Source organism: Carassius gibelio, chromosome B18, assembly GCF_023724105.1.
Source record: "Carassius gibelio isolate Cgi1373 ecotype wild population from Czech Republic chromosome B18, carGib1.2-hapl.c, whole genome shotgun sequence".
NCBI classification, from domain to species: Eukaryota; Metazoa; Chordata; class Actinopteri; order Cypriniformes; family Cyprinidae; genus Carassius; species Carassius gibelio.
Window position 1 is genome coordinate 17895489 of NC_068413.1, and position 19834 is coordinate 17915322.

Below are 19834 nucleotides of genomic sequence, written 5' to 3' on the forward strand. Positions count from 1 at the left end.
TACAGTTTAGACGAGTTAGCGAGGACATGCTGATCCCCTCCCGAAACACTGTCCCAAATCAGCAGCACAACAATAAAGCATTCACAGCTATTCAAGTCACTTCACACATGGAAATGCCTGCGCTACTAGAAATAAAGAGGGTGTGAATGGGCAGGTAAGAGGAAGCTCGGGATCAGTGTTTGCAATTACACACACATTTACATATGTGTGGATCCAGTCAAAAGCCCAGATGGCTTGAGATGCCTTTTATTCGGCGGGATTACAGTCACTTACTAATGGGACGAGCAGGAAACCCTCTTTGTTATTCGGGTGATGAATACCGAGTGTGCTGGAGAACTTCTCAAATTGATTATGAAACACAGTGAACCTCTGAGAAATATTATACAAGAGTGATGTTTCCAAGAGTTGCATATGTGTGTGTGTGGTTCTGCTGTTTGAGCGCCAGGTTTCAGAAAATCTGTGACAAGATATATATTAATTACACAAAATAATTATATAATGATACACGAGAAAGACAAATAACAACTTAATAAGAACCAACTAAAAAAGTTAATTTTATAAACATTTTTAAAATGGATAAAAATGAAATTATAATGATATAATATATTATACAATGTTATGATATATTAGTATCTAATTATTAGTATTATTGAATGTATTAAATTAATTAAATTAACATAAAATAGTTTGCAATGTGTTGGTATTGCAAAATAAATTAATAAAGAATCAATTATATTCAACAAACCTTACTCATGCATGCGAGTGTGTGTGTGTGTGTGTGCGTGTGCGTGTGTGTGTGTGTGTGTGTGTGTGTGTGTGTGTGTTTGAAAAATGTGTTGAATATTATTTTTAGATATTTTGTTATGAGAATGTACTGTAATTATATTTCTCATAGCTAATGTACATGAAAACACACAAATACACACAAAAATACATTACTTTTGGCTTATTATTATTGGACTGAATTGTAATATCAATGCATCCCTAAAAATGTGATACCTATCATTTCATCTGAGTCTGTGTGCAGCGATACTCTCCTGCTCTGTCTGTCTAACTTTCCACTTCACAAAGAGTGTTGTATGTCCCTGTGGTCAGTGTGTGTGTGTGTGTGTGTGTGTGGGAACTGCTCTGTGGACCGTGTCCGGGACAGAGGACGTACACACGTACACAGGGCTCTTCTATATACCCTCGTATTGATTCAGCAACTTTGGACCTACAGCTGACCCACACCCCATTCACACCACTGCAGCTCGGCTAGAAAGCGTCCACTCCCTCCACAGTCTTCCTCCCCCCGCTCCAGGCCAGACGTGTTTACGGCCAGAGCCGGGGCTACACGTCTTTGAGTCCCTTGTCTGGCATATGGAGCCCTGCAACAAAAGGGCCCTTGTGGAGAAAACACAAAGCAGACCGGTCCATTTCCAGAGGGGGTGAAGTCAGAGCCCAGATGATAGTTTGAGGGGGAAGGAGACTTCCCTTCTGACGGGAACACGTGCTGACACCAGTTATCCGAACATCAGAATATCAATCAAAGAGATCTGCTGCACATGCGTGGATGAGCAAGCAAGTTTTAAAAATGTGCTTTCATGCGTGTTCAGATATGCGTGAGGGAAACTTTGAGATACTGCTGAGATGCAGACGTTTGGGAACAAGCTGTTTTGCATATGTAGCAGTCATGCATGTGCATTTTAAATAGCAGTTTGTTATTGTGGAGATCGGGGCAAGTTGTCACAAGATGCACATTTTCACTGAAAAGTCCCAACATCCCTCGTGAAAAAGAATTGCACTTATTATTATGAAAATCAGTACTTTCAAATAATATGCTAAAGTATGAACTGAACTGTGACACGTAATTCCATGCTATTTACAATTAAATTTAAATATACCTACCTACATAGTTAAAATTATAATCAAATACTTTACATGTGCTTTAGTATGTTACTCAACACATCAAAATAAGTGTACTACTTTAAACATGACAACATATTTAAACTTTTTTTTTAATGATTAAAAAAATTCTTTTTAATATAACTATTTTTATTTTAACACTATTACAAAGTGCATATTTTAAAAGCATACCTAAGTGACTTGGTCATGAATGTGTCTCTCATTAAGTCACTTAAACGGCCTTTTTACTTCATCACTGTGTCTGTCGGTGTCTGGCTTGAACTGATGGTAAAACTAAGGACATTATTAATTGTCTACATTTATTTTGAAAGATGAAGCTCACGATTATGGAAAGGAGTGTTACATTTCCGACGAGTGCTTGCGGTGTTCAGCCAATCACAATGCACCGAGTCAGTTGGCCAATCAGAGCAGACGGGGCACAGATGACCTACAATAATGTACAGTATTTGAAAAATAATATGTTTTTTAAACATTAAAGCATGTCAACATATTCTGTTACACCAAATACACAAAATAATCATCTTTAAAAAAATGCATTTTATGACCCCTTTAAATATAATAATGCAAAAAGTACTTTAATGTGAAACTTTAACCGTCTAATACCCCTGAAAAAGTCTTCTTAAGTGTATTAAGAAACAGTCATGAAAGTGTCGAGCTTTAAATCTCTTTAGTTACATTTTATTAGACTAAAATAAAGTTACAAATATATATATATATATATATACACTGTAAAAAAAAATATGCCTCTCCAACATAAAAATTTCTAGTGACCCGTTGCACCTAAAATTTTTAGTTGGCCCAATTTAAGTTGCGGAAACCAACTTTTTTGTGTTGGGCTGACAACCCCTGCATGTAGACGGAACTTGAAATAGAATGTTGTGTCAATTAAATATTTTCTGTTGACTAAACATAGCTTTTTGGGCCAACAAGCAGACTCAAATTGAAATAAAATGTTGTATGAAATATTTAATGTTGGCCAATAAGTCTATTTTTAATTAACGTTGGTCAAAATAGTCTATTTTTCATTATTTCAAATAAATTACACACTTTGCTTTGATAAAGAACATTTTATGCATTTATTTAAATACATATGAAATTGCCTGTTAGGCTCAAGTAAAATATTACACAATATTCAACCAGTGCCGAAACAAGATCTGAGAGTTCAAGAAAGCATGACATATCACTTTTAGTCAATTGCTGTACTGGAAAAAAAAAAAAAAAAAAAAAATCTGCTTTACAAAATGAAACTATGTAAAACATGACAACGGCTTTGCCTGTAAACATTTGAAATTTTTTGTCTGTTAGTCTAAGACTAAGTGCAATTACATGTAAAAAAATAAATAAAAATAAAATACACAGAACTGCCCACTACTGTCAGGTTACAATGGTCACTATTTAACAATTCTATTGGCAAAAAAAAATAATAATCTCTGCTTAAATTAAATATTCTGCGATTTCTCAGGGATGACTGCTTTACAAATAAAATATCAGCATACACTCAGGTATTGCTGAAACAAACTTTTGAACTGAAATTCTATTTACCCACAAATAAACTGTGGGGGGGAAAAGTAATCAAGTTCCTGAGCAGTTACAAAAATTCAACAACAAAAAAAGTCACTGGCATTTACAGAAACTTTTGCATGAAACTTTTGATACCTCAAAATACCTTAATGACTGACAGGTCATGACCATTACCCCTGTAATAACTTGTTTTTCAAGGACTGTATCCTTGCTGTGCACTCTTTTCCCAGATTTAAGAAAATCTTCTGGACTGCCTCGAATGTGTACCTTAAGTCCTTAGGGTACTCCATATTTACAGCATACAGCAGACCAAAGAGCATCATGAGGGCATTTGTGAAGTCTCCCAGATTGTCCATGACAACTTCCTCCTCCAGTACTACAGCCACATTGACTACTGTGGGATATGGTCCTGAGTTGGTAGAACTGTCAGTCACTTCCAGGATCCCCATTTTCATGGCCTTTGTGTGTGGCCCCAGTGCCTCAGTATCCTGTGAAACAAAATAAATGATTTTTAGTGTCAGACTGAAAGCATAATGGTCTTATGCAATCACTACTGCATCACAAACAGTAAGACCATAATAAAGATATTCAAATTAATTACCTTAATAGTCTTTGAAATTGAAGCTGGCTCTCTCAAGTACAGGGGAAGACCACGAAGAACAGCAGACCTTCTATGAGTAGTTAGATCTGTTGTCTGCCAAAAAGACAGGTCATTAATAAGACATTATTAAGTCACTTAATTAACAAAGAGGTTACACATCTATTTTACCAACAGTTTAGGATCACCTACTCTTTTCACCATTGGGCTTCATTACAACCAACTCCATGAAATAGTTACCTGAAATACATTAAGATTACAATCTGCGAGGGATAATCGGCTAACAAGGGCAGCAAGTCTACAGATCCCTTAAAGAGAGACTCCACCGAAAAATGAAAATTGTCGTCATATACTCACCCTCATGTCGTTTCAAACCTGTATGAATTTCTTTCTTCTGTTCAGCAGAAGAAATAAATTCATACAGGTTTGAAACGACATGAGGGTGAGTATATGATGACAATTTTCATTTTTCGGTGGGGTATCCCTTTAAGACTGTTGGAATAACTTTCACAGAGTCTACTTTGGTTAGATACTGAGAGTGGTTTTTCTAACAGTCCTAAAACAGATTTCAAACATGCTGTGCGCTCGTTGGCTGTTTTTTGTTCAGTCATATTGACCACAAGCATGTCAGGTGACTTTCATGAGGTTGGTGAAGATTAACCAATGGTGAAATTGGTCAATTTTGCACAGTATGTAGGTGCTGGTCAAATGGAGCTATATGATAGAAGAAAAACAGCTTAATACTACACCAAAATATTTCTCTCTAATGCATCCATGTTGATCTCAAGGTCTAAATCAGGGAAGCTGGCTGCTTTGCCTATTTTGTTATCCATACCAATTGAAACAAAATAGCACCATAATCAAAATCTCACTGAGGTTCCATGTACACCCTATGTAAATAAGATAACAAACAATACATGTGACATCCCACATACAAAAAATAAGCCATCATCTCTGAACATTTATGGCATAGATTATATTATGTATTTGCGGGATTTTTACATGTATTGTAGATCATCAACATCAAGTATACATGGAACATTTTTGCCAAATTCTGATCATATAAATGTAATTCTATTGCTCACATTATGAGCAATGGATAAATGTCATAAGACAAAGTATCAACTCAACTGACAAAGACCTTGAAATTAAAATGTTGAGTTTTGCAGTTAGGTTTTTGTGGAGCAGTGAGCTGTAGGCAGTTTCTTCTCTTACACAGGTATCAGTAAATTATGTTACACTGTTGAACACTGTTATATTTTATACAAAGAAATGAATAACATACCTGGGCATCCAATTGTTCCAGAAGTTCATCCAAGTTGTTCCACCTTCCCTGTCTTGCTTTGGCTCTGTACATCTTTAGCAACCCCTGGGTGTGATTGTCCAGCGATGTCAGGAATGTTGACTTCAGGTCAATACGGTTGATGCGGAAGAATTCAGCACAAACCTGTGGGTAATTAAAGATTCAGAAGCAAACAATTAAAAGCAAAGCAAATGATTTCAAGACATTCAATTCCAATGGTGACAGGAAAAAATTACTAACCTCCTCCTCAAAAAACAGTCCTGGCCATCTTTGCTTGATTGTTGACACCAGCGGCTAATCCTGCACAATTTCCTTTCTCCTCAAGGAAAATGTTGTCTCCATTTTTGCATTCAAAACGGTCAAGCTCAAATTTCTCTTTTTCACTTCTTTCTCCACCAATGACCTTTCCTTCTCCAATTCTTCTTCATCCAAACCAACAGGATGGTCGGGAAGAAAGTTTAGTTCAGATCTTCTGGGTCTCTTGAGAGATCCTCGAGATGAACCTTGTCTAGAGTGGGTATTTACAATCATCTCACTGCATCCTGCATTGCGGAGTTTCTGACGATAATTAGCCATTTTAAACTTCAGGCTAATTTTCCATGCTTCACATCCACTTGTGCCAGATCCTGGGTCTTTGAGACTGGGGTGTTTTTCTACCAGAGCAGATGCAACTTTCTCTATTTCAGAGTCTTTGGGGTAGGCTTTGTAAGAGTACACAGTTTCAGCCAATTTCTCCAAGATATGCATTTTCATGTCTCTTGAAACAATCAGGGCTGTTCCATTTGCTTGAAGATCCTCATTAGCTTTTTTCAGCCTCAACTCCACATCATATGAAAATGAAGGCACTGGAAACATGCTTGGCCACTGCTCAGATCTGGATGTAGATAGAGGAGAAACTGATTGGGGTGATAAAGCTGATGACTGAGTGGATGTCATGCTTGCTGTATCCACAGTGAAATCTGAAATGTGAACATCGTCCACCACTGGGCTTACAACTACTTCCCAGTGGATCCTCAAAGTAGCCTTGTCTTTTGGAAGCTCTGTGATGTCATGTAAAGTACAAAGTTCATTGTTGAAGTCAGGGTCTTCATACTGGATAACAAAATGTCCCATTATCTGCATTTTTTCACAGAGAACTGCAGAGAGTTCTTCAATTGATGATGGTGTGGGTATTGATAACTTCCTGATGTTGTCAGGTGAGAGAATGACTCGAAGTAACATTGTTTCCTGGGAAAGAAAATGAAGAGATTCAATTTTAGCAAAGTAAAAATCTCTTAGCAGACACCATAGTCTTTCCACCTACGTTGTATGATGCCAGAGGGTAGAAATCAATGAGATCTTGTGGGTTGACAATGGCTACATTGCAGTAAGTACTTCCAACAATTTCATATGCTCTAAAATGTTCGAAGTACCATGAAGACAGTTGTTCCACTATGAATGAGACCTCTGTGCCAACAACCAGAATGCTGTGAATTCGACCAAACTCTGGAAAGCCATCACTAAGTCCAACTGGAAGAATCATTCCTTTACTATACAAAGTCCCAAGCAATGTTGCATTTGTTGCCAGGGACAAGGAACTCAGATTTGGATATTTGTTTTCAACAGCTATCCGCAGCCGCGGTTCAACAGCTGACAATTTGACCACTTTCAATTTTTCAACATGTAATGGTGCTTTGAAGAAATTTTGGGCGTCCAAAGCAAAAGCAATCATTGATTGATGCCTACTTGCCAACATTTTGAGGGGATTTTTGAAATTGCGGGTGTCGTGTACTACCCTCTTGAAAAAGCTATGCTTCGCTTCATACCGCATTGTCCACAAATCAGCCAAAGGGCCAAAACAGCGGATCAGCTTTGGATAATGCTCAAGGTAATGGTGTTTAGGTAGCAAGCTTTCATTGGGAAAAACATCAATGAACAACTGGCGATGATCAGAAATTTTACTCTCTAGATAACAGAGAGCTTCTTCTGATAGCTTTGGACTAACCACTAATTCCACAATGTCTTTTAAGTCCATTAAAAGTTGCCATGCTTTTTCATCCTCAGACACCATACCACCTACCATGAGAGGGAGCAGTCTAATTAAGGCCCAATTTTCATGTGCATTTCCTCCAACTGTTTTTTTCAAGTGAAAGGTCTTTGGAATTCTTTGAGGACGATTCACTTTATCTGAATATGAATATTGAAATGTTTGGATAATGTTATTGAGCTGATCAAATGTAAAGTACTTGGCACCAATCAGTTTCTGCAGACACAGAGCCAATTCCCTAGGTATAACCCCTTCAAACAGATCATGCAAAACATCTGGAGGAAAACCAGTGATGACATGAAAGAAGGATAGGTGTTTCTGAAGAACACATTCAGCTTTCACACCATGCACATTTGTTACAAACTCATTGCTCTTCAACTCAGCAATGCATTGATCATGTTGCTCCGTGCTCCTGAGTGGAAAGAGTCCCTGCTTAACTTCTCTGGTCTGAATGTCTTTCAAAGATGCCAAGCAAAATCTGCAGAATTTTTCCACACGAAAACTTTCCTGAAAACCTGCAAGTCCATGCGCACCAAGATTGTCTGCAGACACATTAAGCACAGTTCCCCTGACATTCTCACCTATCTGTTCAACATACAAGCCTTCCTGTTCTAGGCTCCTTAAGTCACATAAAAGTGGTTCAAAAAATGATTCAAAACCATACAGTCTCACTTCAGAACTTTTCCCAAGCAGTGCCAATTGGATAGAGTGGAGACTCGATCTGTACTGTGATTCCCAATTCAAAATGACCCAATAGACTGCTGTAATTTTATGCTTCTTTCTAGAAGTTCCCAATGGATTGGCAATTTCAAAATCATCAATATAAAACCCAAGTGAAAGTCTGAAATCTTGATCATTAACAAGCTTGTTTATTTTGAAATACTGACCATCAAAAGGTGAGGTGTAAAATCCTGGTGTACCCTGCTTTATGGGAAATGTCTTCTCAAGTACGTCAGGTCTCTCCAACAAAGACTTCAAAGTCTTCAAAAGAGGAACATAAACAAATGAGTGATTCTGTACCCTATTGAACACATATTCAACAGGTTCAATTATGCCAAAATTGTTTTTGAAGTAGATGTTCCGCTTGTGATTAGTTGAAAGGGGACCTTTGTCAGTGGTGGCACTCAGAAACGGGTTTGTTTTTTGTAATGTGTCAGTAATGTCAGCAACAACTGACTCATTAACATTGCAATTGTGCTTCAGCAGAATATTCTGAATTGCACACAGTGTATTCGAATTAGCAATTGACAGAATGTCATTTACATTATCAATAATCTGTTGAGAGGCACTTTGGGACACATGCAACTGTGACTGCATACACAAGAATAAGGCAGCAAGTTTGTGTTCAAGTACTGGCTGACATTCCTCAAGGTTTGAATCTGAAATATGAGAATCTGCCTGCATGTCATCAGCTTGATCTGATGGACTTGAAACTGAGACTGTGTCAAACTCATTGCCTGCACTCTCTACTGTACAAACAGATGTGCAGAGGTCATTCAAGGTTTGTTTTCTGTGTTTCTTGGACTTGTGAGCTCTGAAAGTTGTGTCGTTGTTGCTGCTAAAATCACAGTTGGAGAATGGACAGTGAACTCGCTCATGGTTTTGCAAATGTCTTCCTAAATGTTTCAGAAATTGAGTAAGTGAGCAAATATCTGAGAATTCACATAATTCACACCGAAAACTGGCATGGTCAGTATCTGTCTGAGTGGGCCTGTCTATTTTAGGGTGTGCTCTCCATAAATGGGTTTTTAAGGCCCCTGTTGTTGTAAAAATACAAACACAGTTTGGATGAATGCAGGGGAAAGAACCTTTACCTGCTTGCCAATGATGAAGCCTGTAGTGCTTAAGGAGAATGTCTTGATGCAGATGTGAAAATTTACAATAGCGGCACTGCATAGCTTTAAGCCTGAAAAAAATACCTGAAATACAAACAAAGACAAGTGCATAAATAACTCATAGTTCTATACACAGAACGACCATACTTAAGTATTTTTTAGGCTTTTCTTAAACCTAACAATGGCGCAAATATAGCTAAATATATAGCAAATGTAGGCTAAATATAGCTGAGTACCAGGCTAACGGGGTTTGGTGAGGCAAACTGATAAGGTTTAACAGCTTACAACTCTGGTGAGGTTAACAACTATTTTTTTTTTTCATGTTAACACTGTTTAACAGTGTAAACTGTTTTTTTTTTTTTTTTTATCAGACTAAAATGTTATTTCACTCTTGCAAAAGGAGGCTTTGTGCAAAGTAACACGTTAGCTGCTAACATAAGGGAACACGTGCTTTGAATGCCAACTAACTGTTAAAACTAGCCTAATTTGTGCTATCTGTGATAGCAAATGCACAAGTTGTCAAGACTAGCTGTCTGTTACAGTCTATTATCATATATATCATAAGCCAAAATGCAAATGGAATTTGAAAATACTGACCATTAAAAATATTAAACGGAAATATGTAATTAATGCTTAACGTTAACCGTTGGCAAACTGATAACGTTAAACAGCTTACAACTCCGGTAACATTAGCAGCTATTCGTTTTCGTGTTAGCACAACTTTGTATTTATTTTTATAGGACTGAAATATTTCACTCTTGCAAAAGGAAGCTTTGTGCAAAGTACTACCTGCTAATACGAAGGCACACGTGCTTTGAATGCCGACTAACTGTTAGAACTAACGTCAGCCTAACTAACTTATCAGTCACTCTGTAATAGCAAAAGCGCAAGTTGTCAGGACTAACTGTCTGTTACAGTCAATTATCATACATATCATAAGCCAAAAATGCAAATGGAATTTGAAAATAGACAATTAAAAATATTAAATGGGAACATGTCATGCTTAACCGTCAGGGTCAACGTTAAAATCACATGCCAGTTGGAAAGGAACGCTAAGCTTTATGAGTTAAACGTGATTTTCCAGGACTGCTAATCACTGTAGGTACTCACAATAAAGCGATTTCAAACTTTGTTGATAGACAATTGATGTATTCTTAACCTAAATTTGCTCATTACCTCGCAGCAAAAAGCACTCACCGCTGCAATGTCGTGAGTCGTGACTCGTGGTGGTGGGGGAAATTCCAGGAGGCGCCTGGTAGAACTCCTTTGCGCATGCTCAGACGATTGACGCTCCCTCTTGCTCGGCCAACATAATATTTTTTGTGCAACGTTAAAAGTTCTGCCAACACAATTATTTATTTTCTCTTGATGAACATTTTTTAGTACAGTCATGGAAATCATGCATTCATTGACCAAACATATTTTTCTTTTTTGACACAACCATTATGTTGAGCCAACGTGTATTTCCTCATTTGTACAACTTTTTGCATCAGTAATTTTTTACAGTGTATATATATATATATATATATATATATATATATATATATATATATATATATATATATATATATATATATATGTGTGTGTGTTTACGATATGCAATATTTGTTTCAAACTATTCCACTGTGACAACTTACCCCACTGTAAAAAATAATTCTCAGACTTTAAGGTGTCTAAAAAACAGCTCCACCTTGATAAATATTCACTGGAGAGAATGTGTGACAAACAGCCCTGTCTCCCTGTAGCATATAGTTTCTGAATTACTAAATGATCATTTAATGGTTTCTGAAGAGCTCAGTGGACATGTTTACAAGACTGAGATGCTAAAACATGTTATTTCTGAGAGGGCCATTATCTGTTCTCATCCACAGACAATTATCACGATGACTTTGTGCGTCTGTTCTCAGAATCGTTTAGCGTCAATGGGGCTCAGAGAAGCAGCTTTCCATATCAAACAGTGAAAGAGAGCTGGTCAAAACCTCACAGCTACAGTTTAACCTCCCAAACGGCTGGAGGGTGGCGGCGATAACACACTTGTTTTTCTGCCTTATGTAAGGCGTCTATAAGTAGCCCAGTGACTTCCTGTCTAAGGAGAAAAAACTGAGCAGATTTCACCCTTGCGTCTGGCAGGAGTTCAGGACTTCACAGACGCTGTCTTTAATTCACTTAAGCCTCGTTAATAGCTATAAGATAACAACTAATTAAAAGGAAATAAAATAGGAGCTGTTGCCATGTGTAAATATAAGACTTCAGGACCCACATGATTGAGAAAGCATTTTAATATGTTACATCCTTCTTGATTTCTGAAGAATCATGTGACACTGAAGACTGGAATAATGATGCTGAAAAATACCGCTTCGATCACAGGAACAAATTATATTTTACTATATATTCCCATAGAGAACACTTATTTTAAATCGTAAAAATATTTAGAATTTTTACTGAATTTATTGTATTTTTAATCAAATAAATGCAGGCATTATGAACACAAGACCTTCTCTCAAATTTATTTATTTTTTTTAATCCAAACTTTTGAATGGTAGTCTATCAGTTTATACATCTATCTGTATTCATATATGCATGATCTCCATGCTGACCCAAGAAAGAACACATCACCCATCCCAGGTCTCCAGGAGGCCTATATGTTGTGTAATTGTACTTTTATAAGTCTTTTTTCCCAACACCAAGCCCATCGTTGTGCAATCTCCTCCATCTTCTCTTTTTTTTTTTTTACTTTTGACTTGAGTCTCAAAAGAAGTTATTCAGGCCTGCTGTGCACAATACCTGCAATTAAATCAGTTTGATTTAAAATAAAAAACACAAGAGATTGTGTTGCATTAGTGTCTGGTGTCTATAACAGTCCATGCCATCATTGTCACACTACTTTTACGTACAAAGACAATAGGCCTCTCCTGCTTTAATCTGGCTCTCTTGCACTCTGTCGCAAACAAATAAAACAGTTGTGCTTCTCCCTGCCCAAATTTAACTTCTCCAGTCTTTATCAGACACAAAAGAACAAGTGCTCTCAGGGATAGCGGCCTGTTTGCATTGCGCTATCATTCTCATAGCTGGATTGTATGAGGTGTTGACGCTCCACTCTGTGATAAGACTTCATTGTGTGTTAAAGGGACAGTGGTGTTTTGCTCATTTTTGAAGTGTCTTGTTTCACAGCTGAGCTGATGTGGTGAGAACCGCTGTTGGTTTTTTTGCATGCTCCAGTGTAAATGTAAGAATGATGAAGAAGGTAAAGCCACATGAACATGTCCAACTAAGCACACAATACTAGACTGGACAGCTAAATGTTTACTGCCTTTGTCCTCGCAATGAAAGTTACTGGGGACTGATGCAGCAATGGACCCCAGTGACTTTCAAAATAAAAACTAAATCATCTTCTGATGCCAGGATCAGATTTATAATCTGCTTCAAATAAACCAAAAAAAATCCAACGGATTCAAGTATGATCTACAACTAAACCTTGCTACTGTAAACCACTGACTCAAAATCGGTGATAATGGACCGTTATGTACAGATCTGTTTAATGCATCTGAACGCTCTTGAATCTCTGTAATTGATTACGATACTGCCCCGTTTCCGTTCCTCTCGGGGGTTTCCCAGGGACTCGGGATCCTGTGAGGGTGATTTGGGCTTCATTGCTCCATCAAGTCTGCTGAGGTTTCTCACAATGACATAATTAGGGAAGTGAAAATGGCCTCAGGTTAGGAGTAATTTACAGATGAATACCACCAACAGAGGAGAGATAACTGCATTGAATAATATTCATCGTATTTACAAGATTTACCATTGTATGAGGTAAACTATTTGCACAAATGTTGAAGTTTTGTGAGGGCTGGGTTCATTCAAGACTGATAAAGCATGATCTTCTCTAAACTATATCTGATACGAATGGTTATATAAGTCGAAAAAATAAATATAACTTGCTAATGTTACTTTTGTATCAGTAAAACACAGTATAGTTATTATTAATATTTTTTATTTGTTTTAGTTTTTATATTTTTTTGTAATTTTGTAGTGCTTTGGTCATCTTTATTCATCTTTTTATATTGATACAGATCATTATTTCATTTATTTAAGCAAAAATAAGTTTGTTTTACTGTAAACCTTTAAAAAATACACACACAGACTTGGACTTAGCCCTTTAAATAGAGCTATTTTAGAAATAGACTTTCTTAATTTAGCTATTAGAGTTCATCTGAGATGATCCAAGTTGTATTAAAGTTTGTGCTTGTTCTCTGTGAAACCCTAGACGGGACACGAGCAAACTTTCCTCACTCTTGAAGGGGTGTGACACAGGCACTAGACACGCCTCCTGTGTTAAGGTGGGCGGGGCTAGAAGTTTCTGCTTATAGGGTGAGATTGCAACAGTTGTCACAGAAGCAGAGCTTGATCAGTTGTTGAGCAGTCAACACATCCTTCACAGCACATAAAGAATCACAGCCAGGCATCGTGAAAATGCCTTCAAATTTCCTCACGCCCTTCCTGGAGTTGGATGATGAATTCTGCAAGGTAAGAATATGAGTTTTGTTTTTTTGAAACTTGTGCATGCACCCTGCTCCTGCATTTAAACAAGAATCAAATCAATGTTAAGGAACAGCTCACTCGAAAAAATTTTCAATATTGATTCAATAATCAGGCAATAGTGTTCAGATCTTTCTGTGAATTTCTTTAAATGTTATTTTTTTGTACATGCAGTGTATGCCAATGGAGTCCAAATAAACTGTAGTTTTGGATCCCACTTGTGTGTGAACTACACTCTTAAAAGTAAAGGCTTCAGAAGTTTGTTCTTTGTTCTCAATGAACAGTTCCTAAAAGAACCATTTGAATAACGTTTAAAAAAGCAAAAAAAAAAAAAAAAAACCTAAAGAACATGTTCTGCATTTCCACGGTTCCACAGAGGTTCAACGAAGCCAATAAAAAACCTTTATTTGTTAAGAGTGTATTTGTGTTTCACATGCATGGTTGCTTTCTTGCTTCATTGAAACTTGCACACCACACATTATACTGAGGTCTCTGTCTTTCTCCGTTCCCAGAGTTTCCGAGGTATTGATCTGACCGAAGCCACGCAGAAGCAGCGTGTGGTGGGCTTCCAGCGCAGGCACTCCCTGTGCCCCGTGACGCTTCCCAACTCTAAATTCAACAGTAATGACACCAGCCCCTGGCCTCTGCCGGCCCCCACCCAGCTCTGGAGCCACGAGAAGCAGCCGCAGCTGCCGCGCTCCTCCCTGAGCCAGATCCCCTTCAGAGTCGACCGGTCTGTGAGCATGATCGAGGGTCATGTGGCCAGCGAGAGCCTGACATCCAGCCCTCTTCCTCCTCCGCCGGGTCTCAGCATCAGCAACAGCTCCTTAACCTGCCCGAAGGCACTCGGCCTGACCTCTACAGCGCCGATGTCCACCCGCTACAAGACCGAGCTCTGCCGCACCTACGAGGAAAGCGGCACCTGCAAATACGGCGCCAAGTGCCAGTTCGCTCACGGGATGTTGGAGCTGAGAGACCTCAACAGACACCCGAAGTACAAGACCGAGCCGTGCCGCACCTTTCACACCATCGGCTTCTGCCCCTACGGCGCTCGGTGTCACTTCATACACAACGCAGACGAGCAGAACGGGCTTCCAGAGAACACCAAGAGCATCCGAGCGCGACCGCAGCTCCGCCAGAGCGTCAGCTTCAGCGGCTTCTCCTCACAAACCCTCGGCGGTTTCCACGACGTGCTGGCCTTCTCCAGATCTTCTTCTGTGTCTCCGCCGCCGTCCACCGGGAGTCCCGACCTGCTGTCCCCTCTGGGGAACTTGAAGCACAGCCATCCTTTCTCAGATCTGGGTTGCAGAGGGAGTTTCTACACCATCAGCGACTCTGAGAGCGAGCCGAACCTGGCGTGTGCGCTCCAGGGCCTGCAGCGGAGCGCGTCCACAGACTCTCTCTCCGATCAGGACGGCTACACCAGCTCCAGCAGTCTGAGCGGCTGCGACTCTCCTGGCATCGAGGGCCGGCGACTGCCCATCTTCAGCCGCCTGTCCGTCTCAGACGACTAGAAACCATTACCTGTGCATATTGCATGCTCACCCAAACAGTCGTTTCTCTGCAGATGTGATGAACGTGATGTATACTGTTGTATACCAGTCTGCAGCTGCAGAGGGAACTTCACTTCAGGTTTACGTGTTTCGGGGAATTGTTCTGCGGTGATTTGTCTGTAGGATGAACCTTCCCAAGCCGTCCATCTGTAGTCTAACCAAAGCTGAGCAACTTAGAGTATATACATCTAGTGTAACATCTAACCCGCTCCATGAACATACTGTAGCCTTTAGTTAAGGCATGTTTATTGCTTTAAAACCCTATTTATTGCTTTTGTTTTAATATGCATTGGTTGTTTTCATTTTATACGCATTTCAAAGAAGGAACAATGTAGATAAGGCTTTTTTTGTTTGTTTCTTTGAGCCCGTTTGTCTGCTTTGCACGAGCTATATCTCTCAGCTTTAATTACTGAAGCCCAGCTGCACAGAGTCTCAAAGTTGGCATCTCAGGACCCTTTTAAAGTGCTATCGACACACACTCCACGTTCTTTGTAAGTAATATCAGTCAGAGATATCCACGAGGAAGAGTCAGAGATGTTCATATGCAAGCCATCGTGAATGTGAAAGTGACAATGTACCAGAAAGAAGTCAAGTTACGCCACGGCCTTTGTCTTTTGCACTCGAAGAGTCGAAACTTGTCATTTGCGAATAACAACATGAACTGTAGGTTGTGTATTATTGTGGTGGTTGCCTTGTGACAAGACACGCTTTTGCCTTTTGTTAACTTAAAACGTATTTATTTTGTTTCTCGAAGTGGGAAACCAGTGTATTGTGTTGTGCTTTCGTTTCATCTTTGTTTATATCTAATTTAAATGAACTGTTTACATTCCATGGGATGGCAATGCCCATTTTCATTATAATATATTGTGTGAAAATAAAGTTTGAAGGGGGACAAAAAAAGATCCTTTGCCTCATTCCTTTGCTTCTCTTACTGAATGTCACAAGTAGTTGCATGTGATTTAATTTTAAACACCACACAAACACGGTTGAATGCTACTCTTTCCATCTGCCTTCTAGAAAGAAAGAAAAATGCACACTTGACAGCTCTTTTAATTATTCAAGCTGAAAACACACACAACGGACAAGTGAACAGATGAAGGCTTTTGTGTGTTGCTTTGCTCATTGTTCCAGCAACTAAGAAACATCCCAGTGTCACACACGGTCATAGACAATAGCCAAAGGCCTCGCTGCCTTTTATTAAAGCAAGGCTGGGCAGTAAATGAAATGCAGGGGCATTTCTCACATCAGGGCTCCTTTGTGAGGCTACTCTCCTTTTCTTAACAACATCTGTATGCTAATGCAGTGGCAGAAGGGTGAAGTGATTTGCAAGTCAGGTCTTCGAGCAGCTTCCCAGACACTGCTGTCTCCACACACACACGGCTGAGAAACCTGGGAAGGTGGGGATATTCGTCAAGACGCTTGAATCTGTGTATGCTCTTAGTTCAGATCACCACAGTCTGACAACCACTGCTGAAATCCCTCCATTTCAACACCAAAAAAAAAAAAAAAAAAAACACTCTGGCGGTTGCTTTTAGTCCTTGTGTGTGTTTTTTTTTAAGGTGTAATATCCACTCATTGCAACTCATGCCACAGACTTAGTTTGGAGCTACTGCCACCTTGTGGTCAATATACAAAAAAAGGCTCGGAAATGCAAAAGGTTGGAAAGTAATACAATTATTTTTTAAGCTCAGTTAAGGCAAGACATTACAGACTCTTTATCTCCATGCATTGGTCAGTTTAGGGATAATATGATTTCATAATTTGTCTTCTTTCAGACTAGTGGAAATTAAAGATCCGAGATACACATTTAAGTCTTCGCTCTGTAGATTTCACTCACAATACATACATCTAAAGGTATTTTTTTTTTCTAAATCAGTTCATATATATAATGGAAAGGTTTGTTCAGATGTACATTTAATTTCTCCCCCCAAAAACATGGTTTATCTATTTATTTATTTATTTGGCTGCTGAAGAAGTTATCTTTTCTTTGTTTTTCTTTTTATTATTATTATTATTATTATTATTATTATTATTATTATTATTATTATTATATTTTTTTTTTTTTTTTTTTTTTTTTTTGGAGTGATAAAAATTCTATAAAAAAAATTGAGATCCAACATCCTCTCTGCAAAAACCTTTATTATTATTATTATTATTATTATTATTATTATTATTATTATTATTATTATTTAATATATGTCAACAAAATTAAATAAGACTTTTGATCTAGAAATGTTTGTGAATAAATGCATATTTGCATATTTATTTTAATTATACAATGCATATTTAAAGAAAATGTGTAATACAAAACAACTGTCTTAATGTACTGTGATCAGCTGGAGTAAAAAAATATACGTATTCACCGGTTGGTCATTTAAATGTTTTAATTGAATTTAATTAACAAATTACTGTTTTACAAAAGAAGGTCTATTAAACAAATAATAATAATAATAATAATAATAATAATAATAATAATAATAATAATAATAATAATAATAATAATAATAATAATAACGTCTCCGCAGTACTTGGGACACCTTACATCATTCAAATGATGCAGTTCTCATTTCCGGCCACACGAGGTCAGCAGATTTTCACTGGTTTAACAAGCTGCTGGCTGCTGGCTGATGACAGTTTCCCGCCAGATTAGATCTGTCTTCCTCTGGGGCTCAGTCATTAAGAAGATTTCAGTGATTTCACTAAAAATTTAAAAGGAATATATCCATTTAAATCGGAGCAGTTCGTTAATTTCACTGATATTCCACTGGGAGCTACTAAAGGACTCTCAATTCAACATGCATTAAGTAAAATATGTATGTTAATGCATATGGTGTATGGGTGTTGTGCATTTCATTAGCATAATGCTTTTCATAAAATGTTTTCAAAGCAGCTTTATCCAAAAGTGTTCCTGCCAAAATCAGCTGTAATGGAAAATAAAACCACTGACCGCGTGGGGAGCATTTCCAGCTCTGGCACCGGAAGCATGACTGAATAAATATTACATTATTTGATGCAGTAAGACAATGTTTAATCCATAAAGATAATGATTACGGCTGGATAATGACGTGCAGAGGTATGACGATCAGAGGATGTTAAATGAGGACTTATTGATAATGTTTACATGACTTATTTGATTTCTTTTGATATACAGTATTGTTCAAAATAATAGCAGTACAATGTGACTAACCAGAATAATCAAGGTTTTTAGTATATTTTTTATTGCTACGTGGCAAACAAGTTACCAGTAGGTTCAGTAGATTCTCAGAAAACAAACAAGACCCAGCATTCATGATATGCACGCTCTTAAGGCTGTGCAATTGGGCAATTAGTTGAAAGGGGTGTGTTCAAAAAAATAGCAGTGTCTACCTTTGACTGTACAAACTCAAAACTATTTTGTACAAACATTTTTTTTTTCTGGGATTTAGCAATCCTGTGAATCACTAAACTAATATTTAGTTGTACGACCACAGTTTTTTAAAACTGCTTGACATCTGTGTGGCATGGAGTCAACCAACTTGTGGCACCTCTCAGCTGTTATTCCACTCCATGATTCTTTAACAACATTCCACAATTCATTCACATTTCTTGGTTTTGCTTCAGAAACAGCATTTTTGATATCACCCCACAAGTTCTCAATTGGATTAAGGTCTGGAGATTGGGCTGGCCACTCCATAACATTAATTTTGTTGGTTTGGAACCAAGACTTTGCCCGTTTACTAGTGTGTTTTGGGTCATTGTCTTGCTGAAACAACCATTTCAAGGGCATGTCCTCTTCAGCATAGGGCAACATGACCTCTTCAAGTATTTTAACATATGCAAACTGATCCATGATCCCTGGTATGCGATAAATAGGCCCAACACCATAGTAGGAGAAACATGCCCATATCATGATGCTTGCACCTCCATGCTTCACTGTCTTCACTGTGTACTGTGGCTTGAATTCAGAGTTTGGGGGTCGTCTCACAAACTGCCTGTGGCCCTTGGACCCAAAAAGAACAATTTTACTCTCATCAGTCCACAAAATGTTCCTCCATTTCTCTTTAGTCCAGTTGATGTGTTCTTTGGCAAATTGTAACCTCTTCTGCACATGCCTTTTTTTTAACAGAGGGACTTTGCGGGGGATTCTTGAAAATAGATTAGCTTCACACAGACGTCTTCTAACTGTCACAGTACTTACAGGTAACTCCAGACTCTCTTTGATCATCCTGGAGGTGATCATTGGCTGAGCCTTTGCCATTCTGGTTATTCTTCTATCCATTTTGATGGTTGTCTTCCGTTTTCTTCCACGTCTCTCTGGTTTTGCTCTCCATTTTAAGGCATTGGAGATCATTTTAGCTGAACAGCCTATCATTTTTTGCACCTCTTTATAGGTTTTCCCCTCTCTAATCAACTTTTTAATCAAAGTACGCTGTTCTTCTGAACAATGTCTTGAACGACCCATTTTCCTCAGCTTTCAAATGCATGTTCAACAAGTGTTGGCTTCATCCTTCAATAGGGGCCACCTGATTCACACCTGTTTCTTCACAAAATTGATGACCTCAGTGATTGAATGCCACA

The 19834-nt window shown here is 38.2% G+C and overlaps 2 protein-coding genes across 2 annotated transcripts; one reads left to right on the plus strand and one right to left on the minus strand.

The window, feature by feature from the left end:
* Positions 1 to 5331: 5331 nt before the first annotated feature.
* Positions 5332 to 10527, minus strand: LOC127977891 (sterile alpha motif domain-containing protein 3-like). The gene is made up of 5 exons (XM_052583100.1): positions 10386 to 10527; positions 9168 to 9272; positions 8241 to 8334; positions 5568 to 6554; positions 5332 to 5471 (listed from the first exon to the last, which is right to left on the minus strand). Exons 3-4 carry the CDS (start codon positions 8241 to 8243, stop codon positions 5622 to 5624), a joined length of 936 nt encoding a protein of 311 aa, XP_052439060.1. The 5' UTR covers positions 8244 to 8334; positions 9168 to 9272; positions 10386 to 10527; the 3' UTR covers positions 5332 to 5471; positions 5568 to 5621.
* Positions 10528 to 13556: 3029 nt separating this feature from the next.
* Positions 13557 to 16191, plus strand: LOC127977926 (mRNA decay activator protein ZFP36L1-like). Its single transcript, XM_052583157.1, has 2 exons — positions 13557 to 13712; positions 14237 to 16191. The coding sequence occupies exons 1-2, from the start codon at positions 13659 to 13661 to the stop codon at positions 15236 to 15238; spliced, it is 1056 nt and encodes a 351-aa protein (XP_052439117.1). The 5' UTR covers positions 13557 to 13658; the 3' UTR covers positions 15239 to 16191.
* Positions 16192 to 19834: the final 3643 nt, after the last annotated feature.

Excerpts from the sequence above, each read along its gene's own strand:
- LOC127977926 (XM_052583157.1), top strand. The coding sequence starts at position 13,659 with ATGCCTTCAAATTTCCTCACGCCCTTCCTGGAGTTGGATGATGAATTC. Across the intron at positions 13,713-14,236 it reads TGGATGATGAATTCTGCAAG|AGTTTCCGAGGTATTGATCT; the intron begins GTAAGAATATGA and ends CTCCGTTCCCAG.